Raw genomic sequence first — 21727 nt, forward strand, 5'->3', positions numbered from 1 at the left:
AAGTCAACATGCAAAGAGAATTTTACATCTGGACCAGGGCGCTGGCATACTCATCCAATCAGGGAAGAGAAACAAGAGCATGTGATTTATCTCATGTATCACATCTAAGCAATCCAGCTTGACTAGCGAGCACCAGATATTCACAGAGAATTATTCCCATCAAGTCCCAGAGTTGAAAATTCACAACATCTTTAGTGGATTAGAGGAAGTCTCAATTTGCCTAGAGGCTAAATTCATTAGCTAAACACCATCACCATGATTTCACCCCTCACCAATATGACCACATCTCCTCCTATGGTAAGTTTACTTGTCATTTATCTCTTGTATTTTACAGAGTCAGCTGTGATGTTGTAGGATTAAAACAGGAGCATGTATATCATTGTTGCTACCACTGTTATATCATTGCCAAACAATCATATATGATGTTATGTCATATAAGGTATCAATGGAAAAGTTACAATCTATCAAATATGATTATTCTGTTTGTATGCATAGATCATCTTTGTATCTAAAGTTACTAATATTGACTATATACCTGTGTTTCAAATGGATTTGCTCATGGGCTGACACCCACAAGATAGTTCGTATCCAGTCATGCCAGCGCATAGTGAATGGACTATTCAAGTTGATGGCCCATTAAAGGACACTTAGCTTGCACAAGACCGTAGAAGAAACCCGTCCCCAGCCGATGGGCCTTCCTGTGGATGTTTTAGCCAGAATGAGAGTAATGGCTGCTCCTATGACTCATCAAAGCATATAAGGACATGTGATTTTCTCATGTGACCCTGGACTCTATCTTGTGCCTGTAATTTATTTTCCACAAACTAAGACTGAGAGCATCCCCTCCACATGGGAGAAGGTATATAAGACCCTGAAAGCATCTTCATTTTGCATCTTTCCTGCTCTGATCCCTGGACTTACACTAAAAGGAGTATTCCAGTCAATGGACTGAGCATCTTCCAATCTTTTGGAAGTTACCAGAGACTTTATTAGCCAGTAGTCTGTAACATCATTGCTACAAACCCAATTCAAGAACTTTGCAATATATATGACTGCCTGAACCATTTTAGCTCTCTCCTTCTTCTTTTCTCTTATAATTAAACCTTTAGACTTTAATACTAAAGAATTGACCCCAGATGTTTGAGTTTCAATCCAGGGCCTAACCACATGACCCATCAGGGACTGATTTTAATCAAAGGGATTTAACCAGGGATTGATTTTAAATCAATTTAAATTGCTGATTTTTAACCCTGATTTAAATCATCAAGCAGGAAACCTTGATTTAAATAATCAATTTTAATTGTGTTTTGCAGGTGTATTTTAGCCTAGCAAAACACAGGCTGAATGGGGATATGATTGCTCTCTATATCATGGAGTAAACATCAAGGAGATTGATTCTCTCTAGTTTATAGCCATTAAAACATGTTGAATTGCAGCTAAAGGTAGCTTTTATGCTAAATCTGGTGCTTATTTTTGCTAGGATACACTAAATCAGTAATTTATTTAAGCAATGTTTAATATTTACATTGTGGTTATGTTAGAAAATGGTGAATGATGCATTTCTTATTTACTATATGATTAATTTTTTACTTGCCACCTGTGTCAAGTGCTATTGGATGGAAATTCAATTAAACCTGCACAAAAACAGCATTTAATGTTTTTATTAAATAAAATTACCTTAAATGTGCTGGATACCTAAGGGGGAAAAGTTTGTCAAAACACATTCTGCATTTAAAACTAACTGATTTATTAAACAAAGGAAGTATTACCTGTAGGTAGTGAATTGAACTGATTATTTCTGGCCACCATCTCCTTCAAGATTTTAGAACTAGTAAATCTCATCCTCCCATCCCACCTAGTTTTTATTCATAGATTGGAAAAGAAAACAAGCTTTCATCCTTTCTCAACTCCCAATTCGTTTTCTTAACTTTGAATGAACTAGTCATTGAACTGAACTAGTTGTTGAACAAAGTGAAATTAAGAAAATATTCTCTCTGCAACTGCAGAAGATGCTACTGCTGTGAAAAGCTGGGTTATCAGTTCAGCTGACTCTGGTTCCAGGTGCTTAGCTAGTGCCTTCCACCATTTCAGTGGTCTGGCTTTCTTTAAACCTGGGCACCAAACATGTACTACTTAATATTATTTTAATAGACTATAATAACATAGGTTGTCAATTTCAAATAGATTGTTTTAAATAAACTCACATTTACATTTTTAAAAATTGATTTTTTTTTAAAATCAATTCTTATCCACCCTGAGACCCACTAACACATTAGCCTTGATGATCCATCTTGCTATACAAGTTTTATGCACTGACTTCATTGGCATTGACAAGGATAGTGTTGTAAGCAGGTGGATAATCAAGCCCATTACTAAGAGATTTTTGAACAGAAAGTCAAGGCTGTAAGAGACCAGCTGGGTCATTGTTTCGGTGAGACATAAAACTGATGTTCCTGGCCATTAAAGATCCAGTGGTAGTTTTCATAAAAGGGGCCAAATTCTGCCTCATGTAATTACATTCTACCTTTCTATTTCAGTTGGATATAGTAATATTCTTCACTTCCTGTCCTAAATTGCTGTGTAGAGATGACAGGGACTGTTAAATAGCTGCATGCCAAACAATGGCTGCACTTCAAGGGGGGAGGGCACATCAAAATAATCCCTATATAGCCCTTACCTAATTCAGAGAGCATTAGGTTTAATTAATCCAGGTTTGCAAAGCTCTGAGATCCTTGGATGAAAGGCCCTATAGAAGTGCTAACTACTAGTGAACTGGCTAGTGTGTATGTGTTTTACTGCCCTCTGCTGCACTGTATGAGAACTGCTCTTGTGCAGTATAAGCCCTACTCTGCAAAAAGCTGCTGGAGATCCTCTTTTAGTGACAGGGTGTTCGATTTTGGAGCAGGAGGCTAAGTGCCAAGATGTTCCAAAGTGGGCAGCACAGTACCCATTGTAAATACCTTGGTGGCCAGAGTTTTGTTACATCATTATTATCATCCATTCTGACTTTTAACATTTTGCAGGATCTTGCCCTACATCAGTCCCACTAACGTATTAGCTAACCATATCCTCACATCTCTGCAGTGATGGTGCCATGAGCCCTTGAGACCATGACTACCCTGGAGTCTAACCCACTGCTTTACAGTTCTTGGTGTTAGGAACTTTGTTCTAACATCTAGCTGTAACTTTTTTCTTTCATCCACATGGGTGTGATAACACTAAATAAAATCCAGATCCACCAGCATGTCATCCTCTCCCTCCCAGGATATATCCTCTCAGTTCAACCCCGCTACTATAAATAACAATATTTTTCATTTACACACCTTCTTGTTAATGACAGTGATGAATGTTGATGGGTTTAGTCTCCCAAAAGCCCCATGGGAGGTTATTGTCCCATTTTACAGGTGGGAAAACTGAAGCACAAACATGACTTGCCCAAGGTTGCATAGAAAATCAGTGGCTGAGCAGAGAATATAGAACGGGACTTGCTCTAACCACTAGATTATGCTTTCCTGGGATGGTCCCTCCTTCTCACAACTCCAAGATAGACTAATTTTCCTTTGATTCCCAAGTCATTGTTTGCTTCCCATTCAAGCAAGAAAGTCCTCTCCACGCCAGCAGACCACTCTGACTGGCTGCTATGCCCATGACCCCTTTGGTCACTGGATTCTGCTTTAATGTGCCCTGACCTTCACACCGCTGCCCCTTCTGTTACCTTGGAGAATGTAAATAATTCCCCTCTATTGTGCTTGCCATTTCTTCAATGTATTTATAGAATAAACATCGCTCCTCTCCCTTAAAATTTCTGTCTTCCTTTATGTGTATAAAACAGTGGATATGCCTGGCTCAGAAAAATGTCCCATTTACCAAACCATTTCAGTGCAAAGGTCTAATCTTAAAGGTACTTGCTATTACATCAAAGACATGTTTAAAAGCTCTAAGATGCAGATGCCTCCAATGTTTTGGCTGAGACAAGGAGACGCACCTGTAAACTGTGCCTTCATAATAAAGACATACGTCATTCATTTTAGACCCCTGGGGTCTAAATCTCTCACGATTTAAAGCACAGAAGTCAGACATGCACACTGAGACTAGAGCAAACTTTATAAAGACTACAGAAAAGCTCTACATCAAGTTCCCCCTATAATAAAACATCAAATAGATTAATATTCGATACATCTCCTTTAGCTCGAGCTCTGGTAGGGGAATAGATCTGATGGTCTACTTGGCCTTTCCTGTCTCTCACAATGGACTTTACTAGGGCTCCAGATGTTTACATACAACAGTACATCCCTCAATTCATAAAGCATCCTTCATAAACTGGCATACACATTACATGCCAAAGAGCCTGCCTTCATTTCTCCAGCAAAACTCCTATCAGAGTCCAGGGGAGTTCAGCCTGGCTAAAGACTGGATGTGGATCACTAATGCTGCTGTTATGGAGCTCATTTGGGGGCACTTGCCACATATTGGAGAGTCCATTGTCACCCCCCGCAGACTGGGAATATCACCCATCTCTCTCTCCCCCACAATCCCCGCCCCACCACAAAGGATGCCAGACAACCGCTTCCCCCAAAGCGCTGTCCTGATGAACACCTTCGCCCAAGTTAGCCGCCCCTCTTGGAGCAGCAGGCTGCCTTGCACCCTGTCCGTGCCGTGCAATGCAGTCCTTAGCAAAACACACAAACGCCAGCCCGCCCTGCCAACGCCACAGAAGAAATATTTCCAAGCACCCTCATTGTCCCGCACCCTCTGCGGTCCTGCGGGCCAGGCACATAAATACCTTCTTGCAATTGCAAACAATCCGCAAAGGAGAGGAGGCGGCGGCGGCTGCACCTGCAGCTGCAGCAGCGCGCACAGTGCCCCAGGGCTGCGGCTGTGCTGCTACTGCTGCAAAACCTGCCCTTACTGCTAGCGCAGCCTCTGGCGCGGCTGGAGCTCTTCAGCGGCAATAACAGCCTGCGTCTCCTTTAACATCAGCTGGTGAGCGGCAGGCTCTGCCCCGGGGCCTGCTGGGAGTTGTAGTTCTCCTCGCCGATGGCCTGGCTGGGGAGGTGGGGTTCTGAGAACTACAAATCCCAGGGAGGGCTGCGGGGGCTAACAGAGCCCTGCCTTCCATCCCTTCTCCCCCGTGCCGACCGGACCTAGCCCTCCCTGGGCGAGTGTCCCCCGGCCCTGCAGCGCCTGGGAAAGGAGCCAGCGGGCTGCGCTGCCGGTCTCCCCGGAGAGGTGCCCCGAGGGGGGGCTGCTAGCGGGCTGGTTACTCAGCTGCACTGTGCCCCAGCCAGGGCCGCTGCTGGGCTAAAGCCAGGCCCCCCCCGCCCCCCGCCCGCCTGGGTCCTAGCCCGGGCCGTGCGCCCCCGAGCGGCTCACGCACCCCTGGGGAGGACGGGCTGGCGCTGCGGAGGCAACGGGCATGGTTAAAGCTCCCAGGGCAGCACTGGTGTAGCCCGGGGTATCCCCGCAGCGCAGCCTGCGCGTCCCCCCCCTCTCCCCTCCCCCACCGGTGAGTGTCATCACCCCCTTTCCTGCAGAAGGGGAAACTGAGGCGCGGAGCGGTGAAGGGACTGGCCCAGGACCATCGGTGGCAGCGAGAAAGGCAGCAAATCGTGGCAGGGCAGCAAAAAAGAGCTTCCTTCCAAGTCACAGATGTTGGAGTAGAGCCCAGGCCTGAGTCCTGGCTCCCGGTCCCTTGTGCGAACAAGTGGACAACAGTGCTGTGGGGTCGTGCTAGTAGTTTGTGATGTGGGGAAACGCACTAGTGACCCCCTAATTCTTCCACTGCTTCGGGGTGAGTATCCACGTCTCCTCCTCAGTGACTAACCTGCATTCCTTGAAATGAGGATGGGTGGTGGTTAGTGATATCTGCCCAGGTATACCAAGCTCTGAACTTGATTCTCCACCCACCCCAGTTTTACCCCAGTGTAACGGTTTTTGATTTACACAAGTGTAACGGTGAGGAGAATCACACCCTACATATAGGGGGTCACTTTGCTTAGTACTGGCCTGTACCCATCTCTGGAAGGTTGCATGCGATTAATAACATACAGGTACAGGCAGACCAATGTCTTCCATGTATATAACCATGTGCAATTTTTAAGCTTTCGGTAAGGTTTAGTTTCTGATGGCAACTGGCAGGTTAGCTTTGTTTTTCCTTGGGTCATCTGTTAACACACAGCTACCTCTCTCTAACCTCACCCATTGTGTCAGTGATCATCTTATCTGGGATAGCAGGGCTGCCTTTGGAAATGATTGGGGTAGGCAGGAAGCACGTGGTAACCACTCCACCAGTATGTCTACAAACTTCGTATGTCTAGCTTCACCCCTGCCCAGCAGTTCAGCACAGGAGATAACATGATATCCCCTTGGAGCTAGCAGGAGGATTTTAAGTGGGAGGGAATACCCAGGGGGAATTTGGCCAGGACTTTGGAGAACATATGAAATGCTTTACTGAGAGCAGGATTAAGTTGGGGGAGGGAGTTTGCTTTAGTTTCTTGACTATGCTGAGGGTTTGATTTGGTAGGTGGCTTTTTCCTCCTAAATGTTTGACTTTAAAAACCAAATGGAACGGTCCCCTGAGTCCACAGGCTTGCTGAGGGGTGGGTCACGTCAGCAGAGCTGTGAGTTACACTCAGCTTTTGCCCTTATCCTCGTATCACTTTGCAACTGCTTCTATGCCTGGTTCTTCTCTCCCCCCTCCATGATCCCTTCTCCCTGTCCTCCTCCCAACCCCCTCAGTAATTACTGAGCTTCATTCCTTTCTCCTCTTCTCCCTCCTGTGGTGATTATTTCACTCTCCTGCCTCGATCTGACCTACCGTTTTACCTCCGACCTCCCCCCACTAAGTGTACTCCAACCCTGTCTTCGGCTCCGGTGTCCCCACCCAGGGCAAGCTTCTGCTTGGTTTCAGTATCCACAAGCACTCACCTGGCCCTTTATGGTTAGCTCTACCTCTCTAAGCAATAAGTGCCAGTGTTGTGGCCAGGACTGAGTGCCACTAGAGACCGGGGCTGTATGATGCTTTAAAGCAGTTTTCTCTGCACTTTGGAATTGGATAATGCTGAGCTGCTCCTCAGTGTTAAACTGATGAGGGATTGCGGAACGGTGCCAAGCTGACTGCTAAAGGCAAGGAAAGTGGGAATGTTGTGAGATGAACATTCATGCTTTCATGTTGCTTGTGTGTCTGTTTGGCAGTGGAATTTCTCCACGTCTGGTAGACCAATGATCCCAACTTTTTCCATACCGGGACCCCATGTTACAACAGAAAAGTGTTTGAGGACACCCCTCCTGTCTGACCACAAGGAAAGGGAGGGTGGTCGTGACCAGCCATGGACCTGCTGGGAACTTCTGAGGCAAGTCAAGATCCCCTGTGCTACACCACTTCATCCAGGTGCTGGGTGAACAAGGAAAGAGGTGAGAGCCCTGCATTAGTAGTGACTGCCTCAAAAATTCCACTTGTGCAGAATCAGACCTAAGGCAGACAGGCCAGGAGGGCTGGAATACTGGGGGTGCTGCGAACCATTGAACCCAACTGTAAACCCTGTATATGATGGAAACCACTTCAAGCCAGGGGGTGCTGTAGCACCCCTACTTCCAGCACCTATGAAGACAGGGCACGTGCATGTTTAGCAAAGCAGTTCACCACCAGGACCCTCTGTCCCTTCAGATATATAGCTCTTGGTGGAAACAGTGCTTGTATTGGCCGGGGTTTTTTTTCCTCTGGGTTGACCTGGTGGCCGGGGGGTTTCTCCTCTGGGTTGACCTGGTGGCCGGGGGGTTTCTCCTCTGGGTTGACCTGGTGTCTGGTGGTACTTAGAATGCAGTGGAAGAGCATGGGTCTTCCACAACCTGCTCAATCAAACTGAGCCCACACAAATATATACAGCAAAGGCTGTGCATCAGGGCTTGAGGCAGAGATGAGTGAAAGGCCCAAATATAGTTGCGCCTCAGCCCCATTAGGCTATTCCTGACAGATGCTGTTGTAAATCCTTCCTTAAAACCTACCTCTGCTGTGATGCCTACAGGTCACAGCCATCTGGCATTGGTTAGGGAAGTGGTGAGCTGAGGCTTCTATTTCTCTGCTCAGCTCTGTTCATTTTGGTACTCCTCCCACCCCTGCCACCTTGTTTGTCTGTCTTGTCTATCTGCCCCACGCTGCCTGACACCTAGACTGTAAATCCTCAGGAAATGGGATTGTCTTTTATGCTGTTTGTCTGATGCGCGCCTAGCACAATGGACCCTGATCCTTCACTGGGGATTCTAGGCACTGTTAGGAATAAGACTATCTGGAATGGAGACCGGGAACAAAACACATTGATGGACGCAGGCATGGTGAATGCTCAACAGCAGGTAGCACGAATAGCAGGCTAGACTGACCGACCAGATCTAGCTTTCAAAGCAGAGGGCTCTTGTTCATGGTACCTAGATATTTTGTAAGTATGGGAATTTTTACCTGAATTTGAAATAGAGTATTGCATGGTCTCGGTTCTGACGTACAGTCTCAAGCGTGATGGCAAGTGACATTTTAATGAATGAATGCTAAAGCAACAACAAAATGAAGCGTGTAAGAGCAAGTGAGAGCAATACATTCTAAAAATGAGAAACCTTTGGCACATAGCCCAAAACAGATCAAGTAGAACGCCTATAATGATTGCCTTTGAACAACGGCAGCAGCCCTGATGTTTCATTTTAATGTACTCGAGAGAATGAGACCATTGCCTAATAATGGGAACCACCATGTTTTCTTCTAAAACCGCCAGATGTAAAGTCTTATCTGCCTAGGAACAGATGCTCAGAATTTTTTCCACAGCTACCTATTAGATGGAGCCAATCCATTCCCTGCCAGTGCAGAATTATTCCCTGTCATATATTTCCTAGCTTTTTTGTCCGTTCTTCTTTAAAATGACCCAGGAGGTTGGGATTCCACCTCTTGGGCATTACTCCAAAGGCTAATAGGTCTTAGTCTGGATGTTCATCCTGATACTTACCATAAATGTTCCATTTCATAATCCCTAGTTATATTCCATTGTACCATCCTAAATAAATCATCTCCCTTGCCGGTGTATATATCCATTGCAGACTGTCTGGTACCCTGAGACTTCTCTTAAATTACCATATTTAGCTCTTTTAACTTTTCATCATCATCCAGTCTCACCAATTCACAGATGCCTGTTACTTTACTTCTCTGAATTTCTTCCAAATGTGTTCAACTCCTCCTGTAATAAGACACCCACAGCCTGTTACTTCTCTGTTCTAGGAGACAATGCCTCTGCAGCCCAAAATGGTAGTGGTCTTTTTTTCCCTCTGCCACAACACATTGTAGATTCGTGTCTAATTTATTATCGCCCCCTTTGACTCTCTCCGCATGACTGCTTTCCAGGTTTCTCCGAGTGAAGACTCGTGTTTGTCTTCAGAGATACTGTCTTGAATTATTTACAGCCTGAAATCTCACTTGGTTACTTTCTAATCTGTTCGGTTGCCTCTGTCCGCACTGGTATTTGCAACTTCTCCCTATCTGGCATCATGCAGATTTCATTAAAGTTCTCTAGACACCTTTATCCAAAACACAAATGAAGATGTTCAACAGGACCAGACTTGTCTCTTGTGGTATCTGACTAGGCACCTCTTTCTGAGTTGATAACATGCTGTTCCCCCTTGGCTGGTCCTTCAGCTAGTTTTAATCCATGTGACTGTTTCTACCGAAGCTAATTTGAATGAATTTTGAGTAAGTTTTTTGTGATCCGCTGTATAAAATGTTTACCAGAATCCACAGATATTGCTGCCAGACAACTCTCCAACACCACATTCTACAAGCCACTACCGTCGGATCCCACTGAGGAATACCAAAAGAAACTACAACATCTACTTAAGAAACTCCCTAAAGAAACACAGGAACAAATCTACACGGACACACCCCCTGAGCCCCGACCAGGGTTATTCTATCTGCTACCCAAAATCCACAAACCCGGGAATCCTGGACACCCCATCATCTCAGGCATTGGCACTCTCACAGCAGGATTGTCAGACTATGTGGACTCTCTCCTCAGGCCCTATGCCACCAGCACTCCTAGCTATCTTCGCGATACTGCTGACTTCCTGAGAAAATTACAATCCATCAGTGATCTCCCAGAAAACACCATCCTAGCCACTATGGATGTAGAAACTCTCTACACCAACATTCCACACAAAGATGGACTACAAGCCATCAGGAACATTTTCCCTGATGATAATATGGCACACCTGATAGCTGAACTTTGTGACTTTGTCCTGACCCTCAACTACTTCAGATTGGGAGACAATCTATACCTTCAAGTCAGTGGCACAGCTATGGGCATCCGCATGGCCCCACAGTATGCCAACATTTTTATGGCTGACCTAGAACATCGCTTCCTCAAAACTCGTCCCCAAGCACCTCTTCTTTACCTTCGCAACATTGATGACATTTTCATCATCTGGACCCACGGGAAAGAGTCCCTTGAAGAATTCCACCGGGATTTCAATAATTTCCACTCCACCATCAACCTCAGCCTGGACCAGTCCACACAAGAAATCCACTTCCTGGACACAACAATAAAAATAAGGGATGGTCACATTAATACCACCCTATACCGAAAACCAACTGACCGCAGTACATACCTTCATACCTCCAGCTTCCACCCTGGACACATTACATGATCGATTGTCTACAGCCAAGCCCTAAGATACAACCAGATTTGCTCCAATCCTTCAGACAGAGACAAACACCTACAGGATCTCCATAAAATATTCTTAAAACTACAATACCCACCTGGGGAGGTGAAGAAACAAATTGACAGAGCCAGACGGGTACCCAGAAGTCACCTACTACAGGACAGACCCAACAAAGAAAACAACAGAACACCACTGGCCATCACCTACAGCCTCCAGCTAAAATCTCTCCAACACATCATTAAGGATCTACAACCTATCCTAGATGATTCCTCACTCGCTCAAGCCATGAGAGGCAGACCTATCCTTGCTTACAGACAGACCCCCAGCCTGAAGCAAATACTCACCAGCAACCATACACCATACAACAAGAACACTAACCCAGGAACCTATCCCTGCAACAAACCCATTTGCCAACTCTGCCTGCACATCGACTCTAGTGACACCATCACAGGTCCTAACCACACTAGCCACACCATCAGGAGCTCATTCACCTGCACATCTACTAATGTAATATATGCCATCATGTGCCAGCAATGCCCCTCTGCCATGTACACTGGCCAAACTGGACTGTCACTGTGCAAAAGAATAAATGGACACAAATCAGACATAAAAAATGGTAACCTCCATAAGCCAGTAGGAGAGCACTTCAATCGCCCAGGACACTCTGTAGCTGACTTGAAAGTTGCCATACTTCTACCAAAAAAACTTCAAAAACAAACTTAAGCGAGAAACTGCAGAGCTGGAACTCATATGCAAACTTGACACAGTCAGACTGGGTCTGAATAGGGACTTGGAATGGTTCTCTCGTTACAAGAAGTAATTGTCACTGTTCACACATTCTCACCTTCTAATCAACGGTTGTGAATAGGCCTCATCTACCCTAACTGAATTGACATCGTTAGCACTTGCCCTCCCATTGTTACGTTTCTTACCCTGGGATGTATATGTATATATACCTCCTATCTGATTTCCATTTCATGCATCTGACGAAGTGGCTTGCAGCCCATGAAAGCTTATGCCCACAGAAATTTGTTAGTCTTTAAGGTGCTACAGGACTCTTGTTGTTTTTGCTGTATACAGACTAACACGGCTACCCTTCTGGAACTTTCCAGAGAGATTGTGTGTACCACTTTCCCTTCCTGCAGTAAGGTGCAATCTGACCCGTGCAAGGAGGCCCCTGCGCCAATGAGGTAGCCTATTGAATTCAGTGAGACTCTGGCTGGATTCATGAGACTGATCATTGACGCTAGCTGCATTGATCAGATTGCTTTTCTTGCTAGAATTAGGCTCCAGTAATGCAGTCGGATTCGCCTGCCAGTATGTACTTTTTGTAAATCCATCCTACATGCAATCGCTTTAAACCATTTTGATTTGTTGTCTCTCAGTATCTAGGGGGTTAAACGAGGTGTGGGATGGCCACCATCCTACATCATCTATGCATTGTTAAAATTCTCCTGCAAGAAAATCCCACTGGGGAGATCATGCCTGTACCACTGATCCGACATGAAGCATTTCCTCACTGGGGCTGGCAACAGCAGAGTAAAACTGATGCAAGACTAGACTGTTTCACTCTGTTGCTCCTGCTGAATAGTGTAGCACAAGAGCAGTGGGGTGATCCACCCACAGAGCACTCTGTTACCCAGCTGGGAGAGGAGCGATGAGCGAATGTGTATCTTCCACTGCCCCAGCATCCTGCTGCTTCCCAAGCAGTAGACTGAAATTCATCAGCGTTGCATCAGTTTCACTCTGCTCCTGTTAGTGATGATGAGATCCAAGGGTAGAGAGGGGAAGTAGGATACAGAAAAGGGGTGGAGGTGAGAGGACACAAAGATACGGGGAGCAGAGAGACGGAAGGGTAGGTGGTGAGGATCAAGGATAGAAGATAGGTGACGTGGGATGTGAGACTTGTACAGAGTGGGGCTAGCCTGGGGGTCCATGACAACATGTCCACATTCAGGACTAAGCTTGCTCCCTGTGCCAGTAAAGACTGTGACCACTGCAGGCACTGGAGTGAGGAGGAGTTGGGCTATTTTGGCAACTACCTCACGCCAACTGTAGGAGCGGCTTCGACAGGCTGCGAAGGGAGCGCCACCATCCATTTCAAGCCTGCCATGACCAAAGGGAGGGTCACGTGACCTTTGGAGGTTGGAAGAGAGATGGGACAAGGCGGAGGAAGGGAAGAAAGGGAACCGACAGAAATAAAAGGAATATTCTGGGGGAGAAGCGAAAAAAACACAAAATAAAAGGGGTAGGAAGAAACTCCAACACTGAAAAGACAGAGAAAAATGATGAAAGAGCTTAATTTTAGGGGAAAGATGAGATCCGGGAATCTGTCCCCCTACAAGTACAGGACTTAGGCCTTTGATGGAGACTGTATCTGGTATTAAACTGATACTGTACTGGATTTTAGATATAGGAATCTGGGAGATAAACACTCTCCTCTGAAATGTTTGTAAATACTATTGCCAAGTCAAAAGCAGCAGGACAAGAAGGGGAAAGCTCCATGATTAAGAACAGATAGAAAATGGCCTGGATGTCTCTAATGAGCTTTTCCCTCAAACTGGGGTTTGGTTTTTTCGGTTTTGGGGGGAGAGGGGTTTGGCTAAAGGAGGTCACTGTTTAGAGGTGTGCTCATAAAAACCCATCAAAGATGCCATTTCAAAGCTCATCAGTGGTAGCAGAACTGGAGTGGGCTCTTGTGGTTTTCTGTCTTAGCAGATCACACGTACTGTATGTCCTGGCACTGTTCAGAAAAGAGGCTGCCGTTCAGAATTACAGTTAACAACAGGCACCACTGCACGTCTTGGCCACTCCATTCTGAGAGACATGCTCTCTAGTGACTTGAGCACAGGACTACGAGTCCTGAGAGAGAAAGGGCTTTTGTTCACAGCTCTGCTACTGAAATGCTGCTTGCCCGAGGTCACACAACTTAAAACTTTCTCTGCTTCTCTGCCCCCACAGATAAAGTGAGGATAGGGTGACCAGACAGCAAGTGTGAAAAATTGGGACACTTTTTTGTTGCAGGCTGGGGGTGATATAGTTACGTATATAAGACAAAGCTCCTAATATTGGGACGTCTGGTCACCCCCAGTGAGGATAATGCTATTTACCTGCCTCCCAGGCGTTAATTACTGATTGTACTGTGAGATGCTTTGAGATCTTTGAATGGTGGATAGAATTCTTCAGGAGGTGGAATATGCTGACACTTCAGTGAAGAGCAGGGTTTAAGGTTGGGGAAAAAACAATTTTATCCTAGGAACTAGATTATTTTTTTTCAGGAAACATCCCATTGTGGCTAATAATGGGAATGTGCCATAGCGTCAGCTCCTGTGGGGTGTGTAGAGTACTGTCTGTCTGTACACAGCAGCCCTTTTTGCCCAACTTTATTAAATACATGGGGCTGGTATTAAAGTTCTAGACCTTCATCTCCAGCTACACACAGTCGTCTAACCAGTGATCTAAGCAAAGAGCTCTGCAGGCTCAGAGAGCAGGTATATGCCTGCCCAAGCAGATCTGATTTTGCACTGGCTTCCTCCGTGACCTTGGGTAAGTTGCTTAGATCAAAATGTCTCTTACTAAGAATGTCTCCATTCTTGGGTGCTCAGCTTCAGACACCTTACGCCTTATCTTTATCAGAGGTGCTGAAAGCCCACAGTGGTTCTCCAAACCCAAATTTTCTGTGTCTTGAGTTGAGCACACACATTTTAAATTGAGGCGTTAGCCACTCTGTGCCTCAGTTTTCTCCTATGTAAAATGGTGTTTAATCACCTGTCTCACAAGGGTATTGTGAACCTTAATTTACAAATGTTTGTAAGGTGCTTGGAGATCCTTGGATGAAAGGTGCGCCAAGCACAATTACTGTGTTTGTTAGTAGACCGTGGAGAACTGATGTTACAGTACCAAGATCATGTTGTCACTGTGTGTATTAATATGACTACAGATCCAATAATGGTGGCACAGTATTTCTCATTATTCCGTAACTCATTACTGAAATGCCTCCACTCAAGTGTATTCTTAAGGAAGCTATTTAGCTGCTGTCTATAGAATGACCACATGTATTGCAGCATGAGCTTATAAAAGACAGCTACCTCGTAATCAAGCCATTAATTAGACTGGACTGTGAACACCCAGCTAGAAGGAATAACATGAAACTGAAGAAACAGTAGGTTGAAGATCAGATCCTCAGCTGGTGTGAATCCGTGTATCCTCTGACTGCAGGGAGCTATGCTGAGTTGCACCAGTTGGAGATATGGCCCGGAATGTTTCCTACTAGTGAAACCTGTTAGGCTGGGGTAATAGTGAACCTTGATGAACTGAAGAGCTACTTAATTACTGAGTGGAGCTGTAGGCAGCCCTATGCGTTTGGCAGCACAACATCCTGACTCTGCATCGTGACATTTGTGTGACCAGGTCTTGTCATCGTCGCACGTCTGTGCAACATGAAGAAGACAACACAAAGCAGTGTTGGGATGTTCTGCTATGATAAATTTTGTAGTTCTGGTAAGACCCTTGGATTCTAAAGGGAGCATATGCAGGAGACACCAAAGATATGCAAGGTTTCCAATTTCTTCCTTATGCACCCAAACTTCTGTGTGGCTCAGTGGAAGTTTTGGATGCATGAGGAATATGGGATTGGGTCAGTCCAGGATGAAATCCTGGCCCTATTGAAATCAGTGAGGCCAGGATTTCATCCTCATTGTAGATGGGAAGTTGTGGGAGTACCTTCACTTAAGACAATTATTAAAATGAACTAGACAAAGCCCTTTCATTATCTTTGGGTAGCCAAAACCAGATTGTCTTTTCTCACCGATATGCCTGAGTTGATATCTAAAACCTTACCGATCTCTAACATCTGTGGTTTTTATACTGAGATAGATCTAGAAATAGATAGATATCCTTGTAAATCAAGATTTTTCTGCAAAGTGACCATTCTGAACACCTAAATGTGTTATCTTGGGTTTTTTTCCCAGTAGTGTTCCCAGTGTTGTGACGTCTCCATCATGTCAGAACCTGTAACGCTCAATGTTGGAGGAAAATTGTACACCACTTCGCTGTCTACCCTGACTAGTTTTCCAGACTCCATGCTGGGTGCCATGTTTAGTGGGAAGATGCCAACCAAGAGGGATAGCCAAGGCAACTGCTTCATTGACAGAGACGGTAAAGTGTTCCGATACATCCTGAACTTCTTGAGAACTTCACATCTGGACCTCCCAGAGGACTTCCAGGAAATGGGCTTGCTGCGACGGGAGGCAGATTTTTATCAGGTCCAGCCACTGATTGAGGCATTGCAAGAGAAGGAAGTGGAGCTCTCCAAAGCTGAGAAGAACGCCATGCTCAACATCACCTTGGATCAAAGGACACAAACAGTTCACTTCACTGTTCGGGAAGCACCCCAGATCTACAGCCTGTCTTCCTCCAACATGGAAGTATTTAGCGCCCACATATTTAGCACATCATCTCTGTTCCTGAAGCTCCTGGGTTCCAAACTTTACTATTGCTTCAATGGCAACCTATCTTCAATATCCAGCTACCTGCAGGACCCCAACCACTTGACCTTGGATTGGGTCGCAACTGTGGAAGGCCTGCCAGAAGAGGAGTACACTAGACAGAATTTAAAGAGACTTTGGGTGATGCCAGCTAATAAGCAAATTAATAGTTTCCAGGTGTTTGTGGAAGAGGTGCTAAAAATAGCAATGAGTGATGGGTTTTGTGTGGATTCCTCCCACCCACATGCCTCTGACTTCATGAATAATAAGATTATTCGACTAATTCGCTACAAGTAGAAATAGCTTGTTATTATGGTATCCAACACAGGTTGTTTCATTTTAAGACCCACTTCAAGACACACTAACAGATAGCCTAATACAAAATTATGTGAGAATCTGCATTAAGAATCACTAACTGAGTTGATTTTCCTTTACTGAATTTACCAATATGTCCTTTCAGAATATGTCTACATTCTAGATGGACGGAATGCTGTCTATTGACTTGAGCAGGGTCTAGGAATTAAGGAGTCCTGGGTTCCATTTCTGCCTCCACCACTGTCTTGCTGTGTGATTGTGGGCAGGTCACTTAACTTCTCTCTGACTCCGTTTTCCCACTGGAAAACAAGGATGATAATACTTAACCTTCTTCAGAAGAATGCTGTGAGGCTTAAAAAATCAAGGTTTGCAAATTGCCTTGAGATTGTCCAATGCAGCATTCTAGAGCTGCAGGGTTGTATTAAGTGCATTGGGTTTGGTTCTCGTTGCACACTGTGTAGTCACTTATACCTGGCCAGAGTGGATGTAAAATGCTACCAGATCAGCAGGATACAAGTTTCTTAGACACACACGTTACAAAGGTATAAACAACCATGCAAGGAAGTGGAGAATCTGTCTCAGAGTATTTAAACTGAAGTCTTCTTTTCCCACCAAAGGGCGATTCTATTCCCTGTGATTAAGTCTTGTTCCTATTCTTCTATCGGAGGAGCCACGTTTGCACTGGGCCATTTGTATCGCAAATGACGAAGGATGCCATTGCAGAGAGAATAATGCTGTCTATGTTGTATTTGTTTAGACATGATGTGGATACACTTAAACCTTTACAATTAAGCTCTAACACATTAAAGATAGATTTGGCCTCTCTCATAAGGGTATGTGTGTCTGGATGATACTGTTGAAAACATTTTTTGTTCTGGAGACAATTAAGAGGCTAGAGAGCGGCAGCCTCCAAATGTCTTTAAATAGTTTGGAGCACATCTACGCATTTGCTTTTGGGCATATGCTCCCCAAGGGAGATGGGTAATGAAGCAATAAGGGCTGTAGTAAACTTGGAATACAACCCATCCCTTCTATAACATTATGTATGGTATGTTTTCTAATTACTTCTAAGAATTACTACATTCTAAGGACCTGATTCTCCTTTGCCTTGCACCCTGTGCAGTTGTTTACACCAGTGCAAAGTGAGTGTTGTAAAAGACTACCCAATCAGAATGGAAGCATTTTACACCCACTGTGCTCTGGTGTAAATTACTACACAAAGGGCAGGGCAGTGGAGAACCAACCAGCCAAGTAGAAATGGTGGAAGGAGTGGAAATGACCAAGCGCTTTAACTAAGGCCTTCTCTACACTATAACTTCTGACATTTGTAATCATTTATCTGCACGGTTGGCTCTAAATATCATTTGTCTCCATCCCCAAGAATACCCAGGTATTAGCTGCCAAGATTACTGTTGTCTTTGCAAGCATCTTAGACTGGCAGTTTGTCTTTTTCTGAACCAGACTGTCACACTCAAACATTGACTACACTGGGAAACCTCTGGACATCTCCCACCATCTGTCATTTGTAATGAGACAAAAAGGAGAACACACCGATCTGTAAGGCATCCAGTAACTAGCATCCATATCTGCATTTTTATTGTCTCCAGAAGCTTTTAAATCAGGTCTGTATTTCTACAAAGCTTAACCTCATCTCAGTCCTTGCTTCAAGTAGCATAGTGCAATGCCAAACCAGCTTATGTGTAACCGTTGTATAGGTGTTGTATTTTGTTACTATTGTTAAAATGTATAAGACCTGTGCAACTTTAGCACCCCAAGCTGCAATGGTTGTGAATGGTAAAAACGCAGATGCTACAGCAAGTGGTGTTGGTGGCTTCCACGTAGCACCACTCTGAGTCAGTGCTGCACCAGTATGATAAGAGAGGTACCATGTTGATGGAGATGCTGCCTTTTGGATGAGATGTAAAATTGAGGTCATGACCCCTTATAACCATTAAAAATCACCTGGAAACTTTCACAAGATTGAAGGTTTTAATCCTGATCTGTTGCCCAAGATCCAACGTGGGAAATTATGTTCTTCCAATTTAAAATCCCCTTGCTGTTTCAGCTGGATCAGGTAGTGTTCTTCCCTGCCTGTCCGAAACTGTTGTGTGGTGTTAAACAATGGCCATGTTCCACATCAGAAGTAGCTGCATGTCAGCCGTAAAGCAAAACAATCCTGTGTGAATCTATCTTATACAAAGAGTTTATAGCTAAATTGGATCCTAATGTGTAGATTATTCAGATGACATAAAATGATTAGTATGACGTTCAAGAAATCAGAAAAGCAGCCTTCTGTAACCCAAACTTTGTCATCAAACAAATAAAATTACCTTGCATGTAGAGCTAAAAGATTTCTGAGTTTTTATCCTTCCCCCCAACCACAGATTTTCAATAATACGTGATATGCAGACACCATTTTCATGTGTCAGGAGAAAAGGAATATTAATCTACAGTAATTTATTTTCCTGTACGTTTTGCGTTCAATAAGCCTCAAGTCATTGGGTCAGATTTTGAGCTGGTGGCATAACTATGGACGTCTGTGGAGCCCCACTCACTTACACCAATTGAGGATCTGGCCCAATCTTTCCAACTTCTAGTCATCAAAAGAAACACACACTTCATTAGGCTATTCAAATTAATATTAATTCCCTAGTTAGCAGGAAGAACTAGACAGGTTCCAGTAACACTACTGCACGGATACATACCAGCCAAGGGACCTATCACACAGTGGGATTGCAGAGAGATGACCACACCCACGGTAGCTGGTGAAGAGAAGTAGGGTTTTGGAGCATTCTAATCACACCACAGCCTTTAAGGTCGTGCAGTCTCCCTCGTGGCTGTACGTACACAGTGAAAGGCGCATGCTATGTGGTTGACCATCAGAAGCTGTGGAGAGGAAGCATATTTATCTATAGAACAGAACCCTCTGAGAGGAAGTATTTAGATTTGTTATAAGGCTGCTCCTGCCTGATCTTGCAGATGACTCAGTAAAAAAATCTATCCCCAAATGTACATGTGTTCCTCTGTGGTAACATCTTTAAGGGAGAGCGGTTATCTGAGAAAGGAGTGAATGACGGGAGTTCTGATCTTATCTTTGATGTCACGCCCTTTGTGTGCCTCAGTTTCCCCATCTGTAAAATGGAGGGGAAAGTACTTACAGGCCTCAAGTGCATTGTGAGGCATAATTAATTAATGCTTATGAAACATAAGTATTAAATATATGCTCATTATTAGTACTAATAAATCAGTGTGGTGTCTTATTCTCTTTCTGGGGTAGAAGCTATATAAGGGGAGTTGTATGTGAGAAAATCCCTGTAATGCAAATGCTGCATCTGAGGAAGATTGATGGACAGAATGAGCTGGTCAGGCTACAGATCCATGTGGTGGGGAATGAAACGAGAATAACGTCGGCTTAATGAATAAAGGCCTGTCCACAAACTCCACACATGCAAGTTCTTCCACACTAGAGGGGGTTATACTGCTTTTTAACCATACGGTACTATATTTCTCCCTCCCCAATATGAATATAGTTATACCAATGGAAACTTATTCCCGTAAGTTGAGGGAAATAAGCTATACTGGTATAAGGCTGCTTTATACTGGTATGACTATACCCACAAGGCATTGTGCTGATCTGGTTAAAAAAAATAATCACACCACACATGAAAAAGTTAAATTGGTACCAAAACGGTAGACGAGATGTAAGCAAGGATTGAGAGCTTGAGCCTGGCTCCCCACAGATATATACTAGTGTCACTGACACCTAGGCAAAGTGGATGTAAAATGCTACCTGCTCATTTTGGGAAAGTGTTACACTTCGTTTGCTTAAAGGCATAGAGACTGATTCGCCATGTGTCACTTAGGCCTGATCTACACTGAAAAATGATATTGACCTAGCTACATCGCTCAGGGCTATGAAAATGTTTGTGTCCTGCATGTTGTAGTTTAGGTTGACCTAAACCCAGTGTAGATCAGTGTAGAATTCGTCCCTCGACCTAGCTATCGCCTCTCAGAGAGGTGGATTGACTACAGCAATGGAAAAATCATTTCCCTCAACATAGGAAGCATCTATGCTATGGCACTACAGCAGCACAGTTCCAACACCATAGCTGTGCCATGATAGTTGCTGTAGTATAGACCTGGCTGTAGTCTTTCTATGCCTCAATTCCTATATCTGCAAAGTGAGAATCAAACATGCATACTTCAGTTATGTGCTGAGACCCCCATCAAAGGGAGACTGTTAGAAAATAATAGGGCAGAAAAACACCAGAGAGTTAGGGGAGTCAATAAATCAAATGAGAGCTCATAATGCCATTGCCAGCCAGGGCTGTATGCACAACACAAAGGGATCTTGTGTATGACAAAGAAAGTTACTAGGAAGCAGTTTATTAGAGCCTGGGAAGGACTACTCTTGTAATTCTATATTTGCTACTGAGCTGGTGGAAAATGGAAATTGATAAATTGGAGACAGTTCTGAGATGAAGAGACTAGGGGAGACAGCATCTGAAGAGATGGAACTGAATGTATATAGCCAGGCAGCATTAAAGGAAGGTAATAGAAGGTGGTAATGAGGTTTGTTCCTGTAGGTGATAGTGGTGAAATAAGGAATAGTGGTATAAAGCTAAGGATGGGAAGTGTGAGGTCTTGTCTTGAGAGAGGGAGGCATAAATGGCCTAGATATGTTTAGAAATAGGGTAGATAAAATCCTACTGGGATTAATAATGTCAAGAAGATCCTGCTCCAGGTAGGGGGCTGGGACTGGAATGATCCTGCTGGTCCTTTCCAGCTCTGATCATCTGTGATTCTGTAACGTGGAGGTGCTCAAATGATGTGACACTGAGAGAGATGTTAGTATCTTGCCAAGAGCCAGAGAGCGCTGCCTAATTTGCATTTATATCATCAAATGCATGCACAGTTCTAGCTGCTTCTGCGCCATGGCCAATGGTGAAGGTGCAGGCAAAAAAAGCAGTTCAAAGCACCCTCAAAGCCATAATGAAGAAGTGCAATATTGACATAAACTCATGGGAAACCCAAGCCCTCGATAGACCAAAATGGAAAAAGACTTTGTGGAAAGGATGCCAGGATTTTGAGCTCCAGTGGAGACAAGAGGAAACAGAGAAACAGGAAAGGAGGAAAAAATGTGCTATAGCCTGATTTAACAATCTAGATCCCCCCCCCCCCCTTCCATTGGGAAATGTCTGCCTCAACCGTGACATGGTCTGTGGATCCTGTATAGA

The 21727-nt window shown here is 44.4% G+C and overlaps 1 protein-coding gene across 2 annotated transcripts; it reads left to right on the forward strand.

The window, feature by feature from the left end:
• Positions 1–5167: 5167 nt before the first annotated feature.
• Positions 5168–19734, forward strand: KCTD21 (potassium channel tetramerization domain containing 21). 2 transcript variants are annotated; one of them, XM_067533306.1, is made up of 2 exons: positions 5168–5791; positions 15660–19734. In XM_067533306.1, exon 2 carries the CDS (start codon positions 15690–15692, stop codon positions 16470–16472), a length of 783 nt encoding a protein of 260 aa, XP_067389407.1. In that variant the 5' UTR covers positions 5168–5791; positions 15660–15689; the 3' UTR covers positions 16473–19734. The 2 variants fall into 2 exon arrangements, with proteins under 2 accessions (XP_067389407.1, XP_067389408.1); XM_067533307.1 differs by having other exon boundaries at positions 15663–19734.
• Positions 19735–21727: the final 1993 nt, after the last annotated feature.

Source organism: Emydura macquarii, unplaced genomic scaffold (assembly GCF_026122565.2).
Source record: "Emydura macquarii macquarii isolate MOO-44397 ecotype Brisbane River unplaced genomic scaffold, CSIRO-AGI_Emac_v2 contig_3328, whole genome shotgun sequence".
Lineage (NCBI taxonomy): Eukaryota > Metazoa > Chordata > Testudines > Chelidae > Emydura > Emydura macquarii.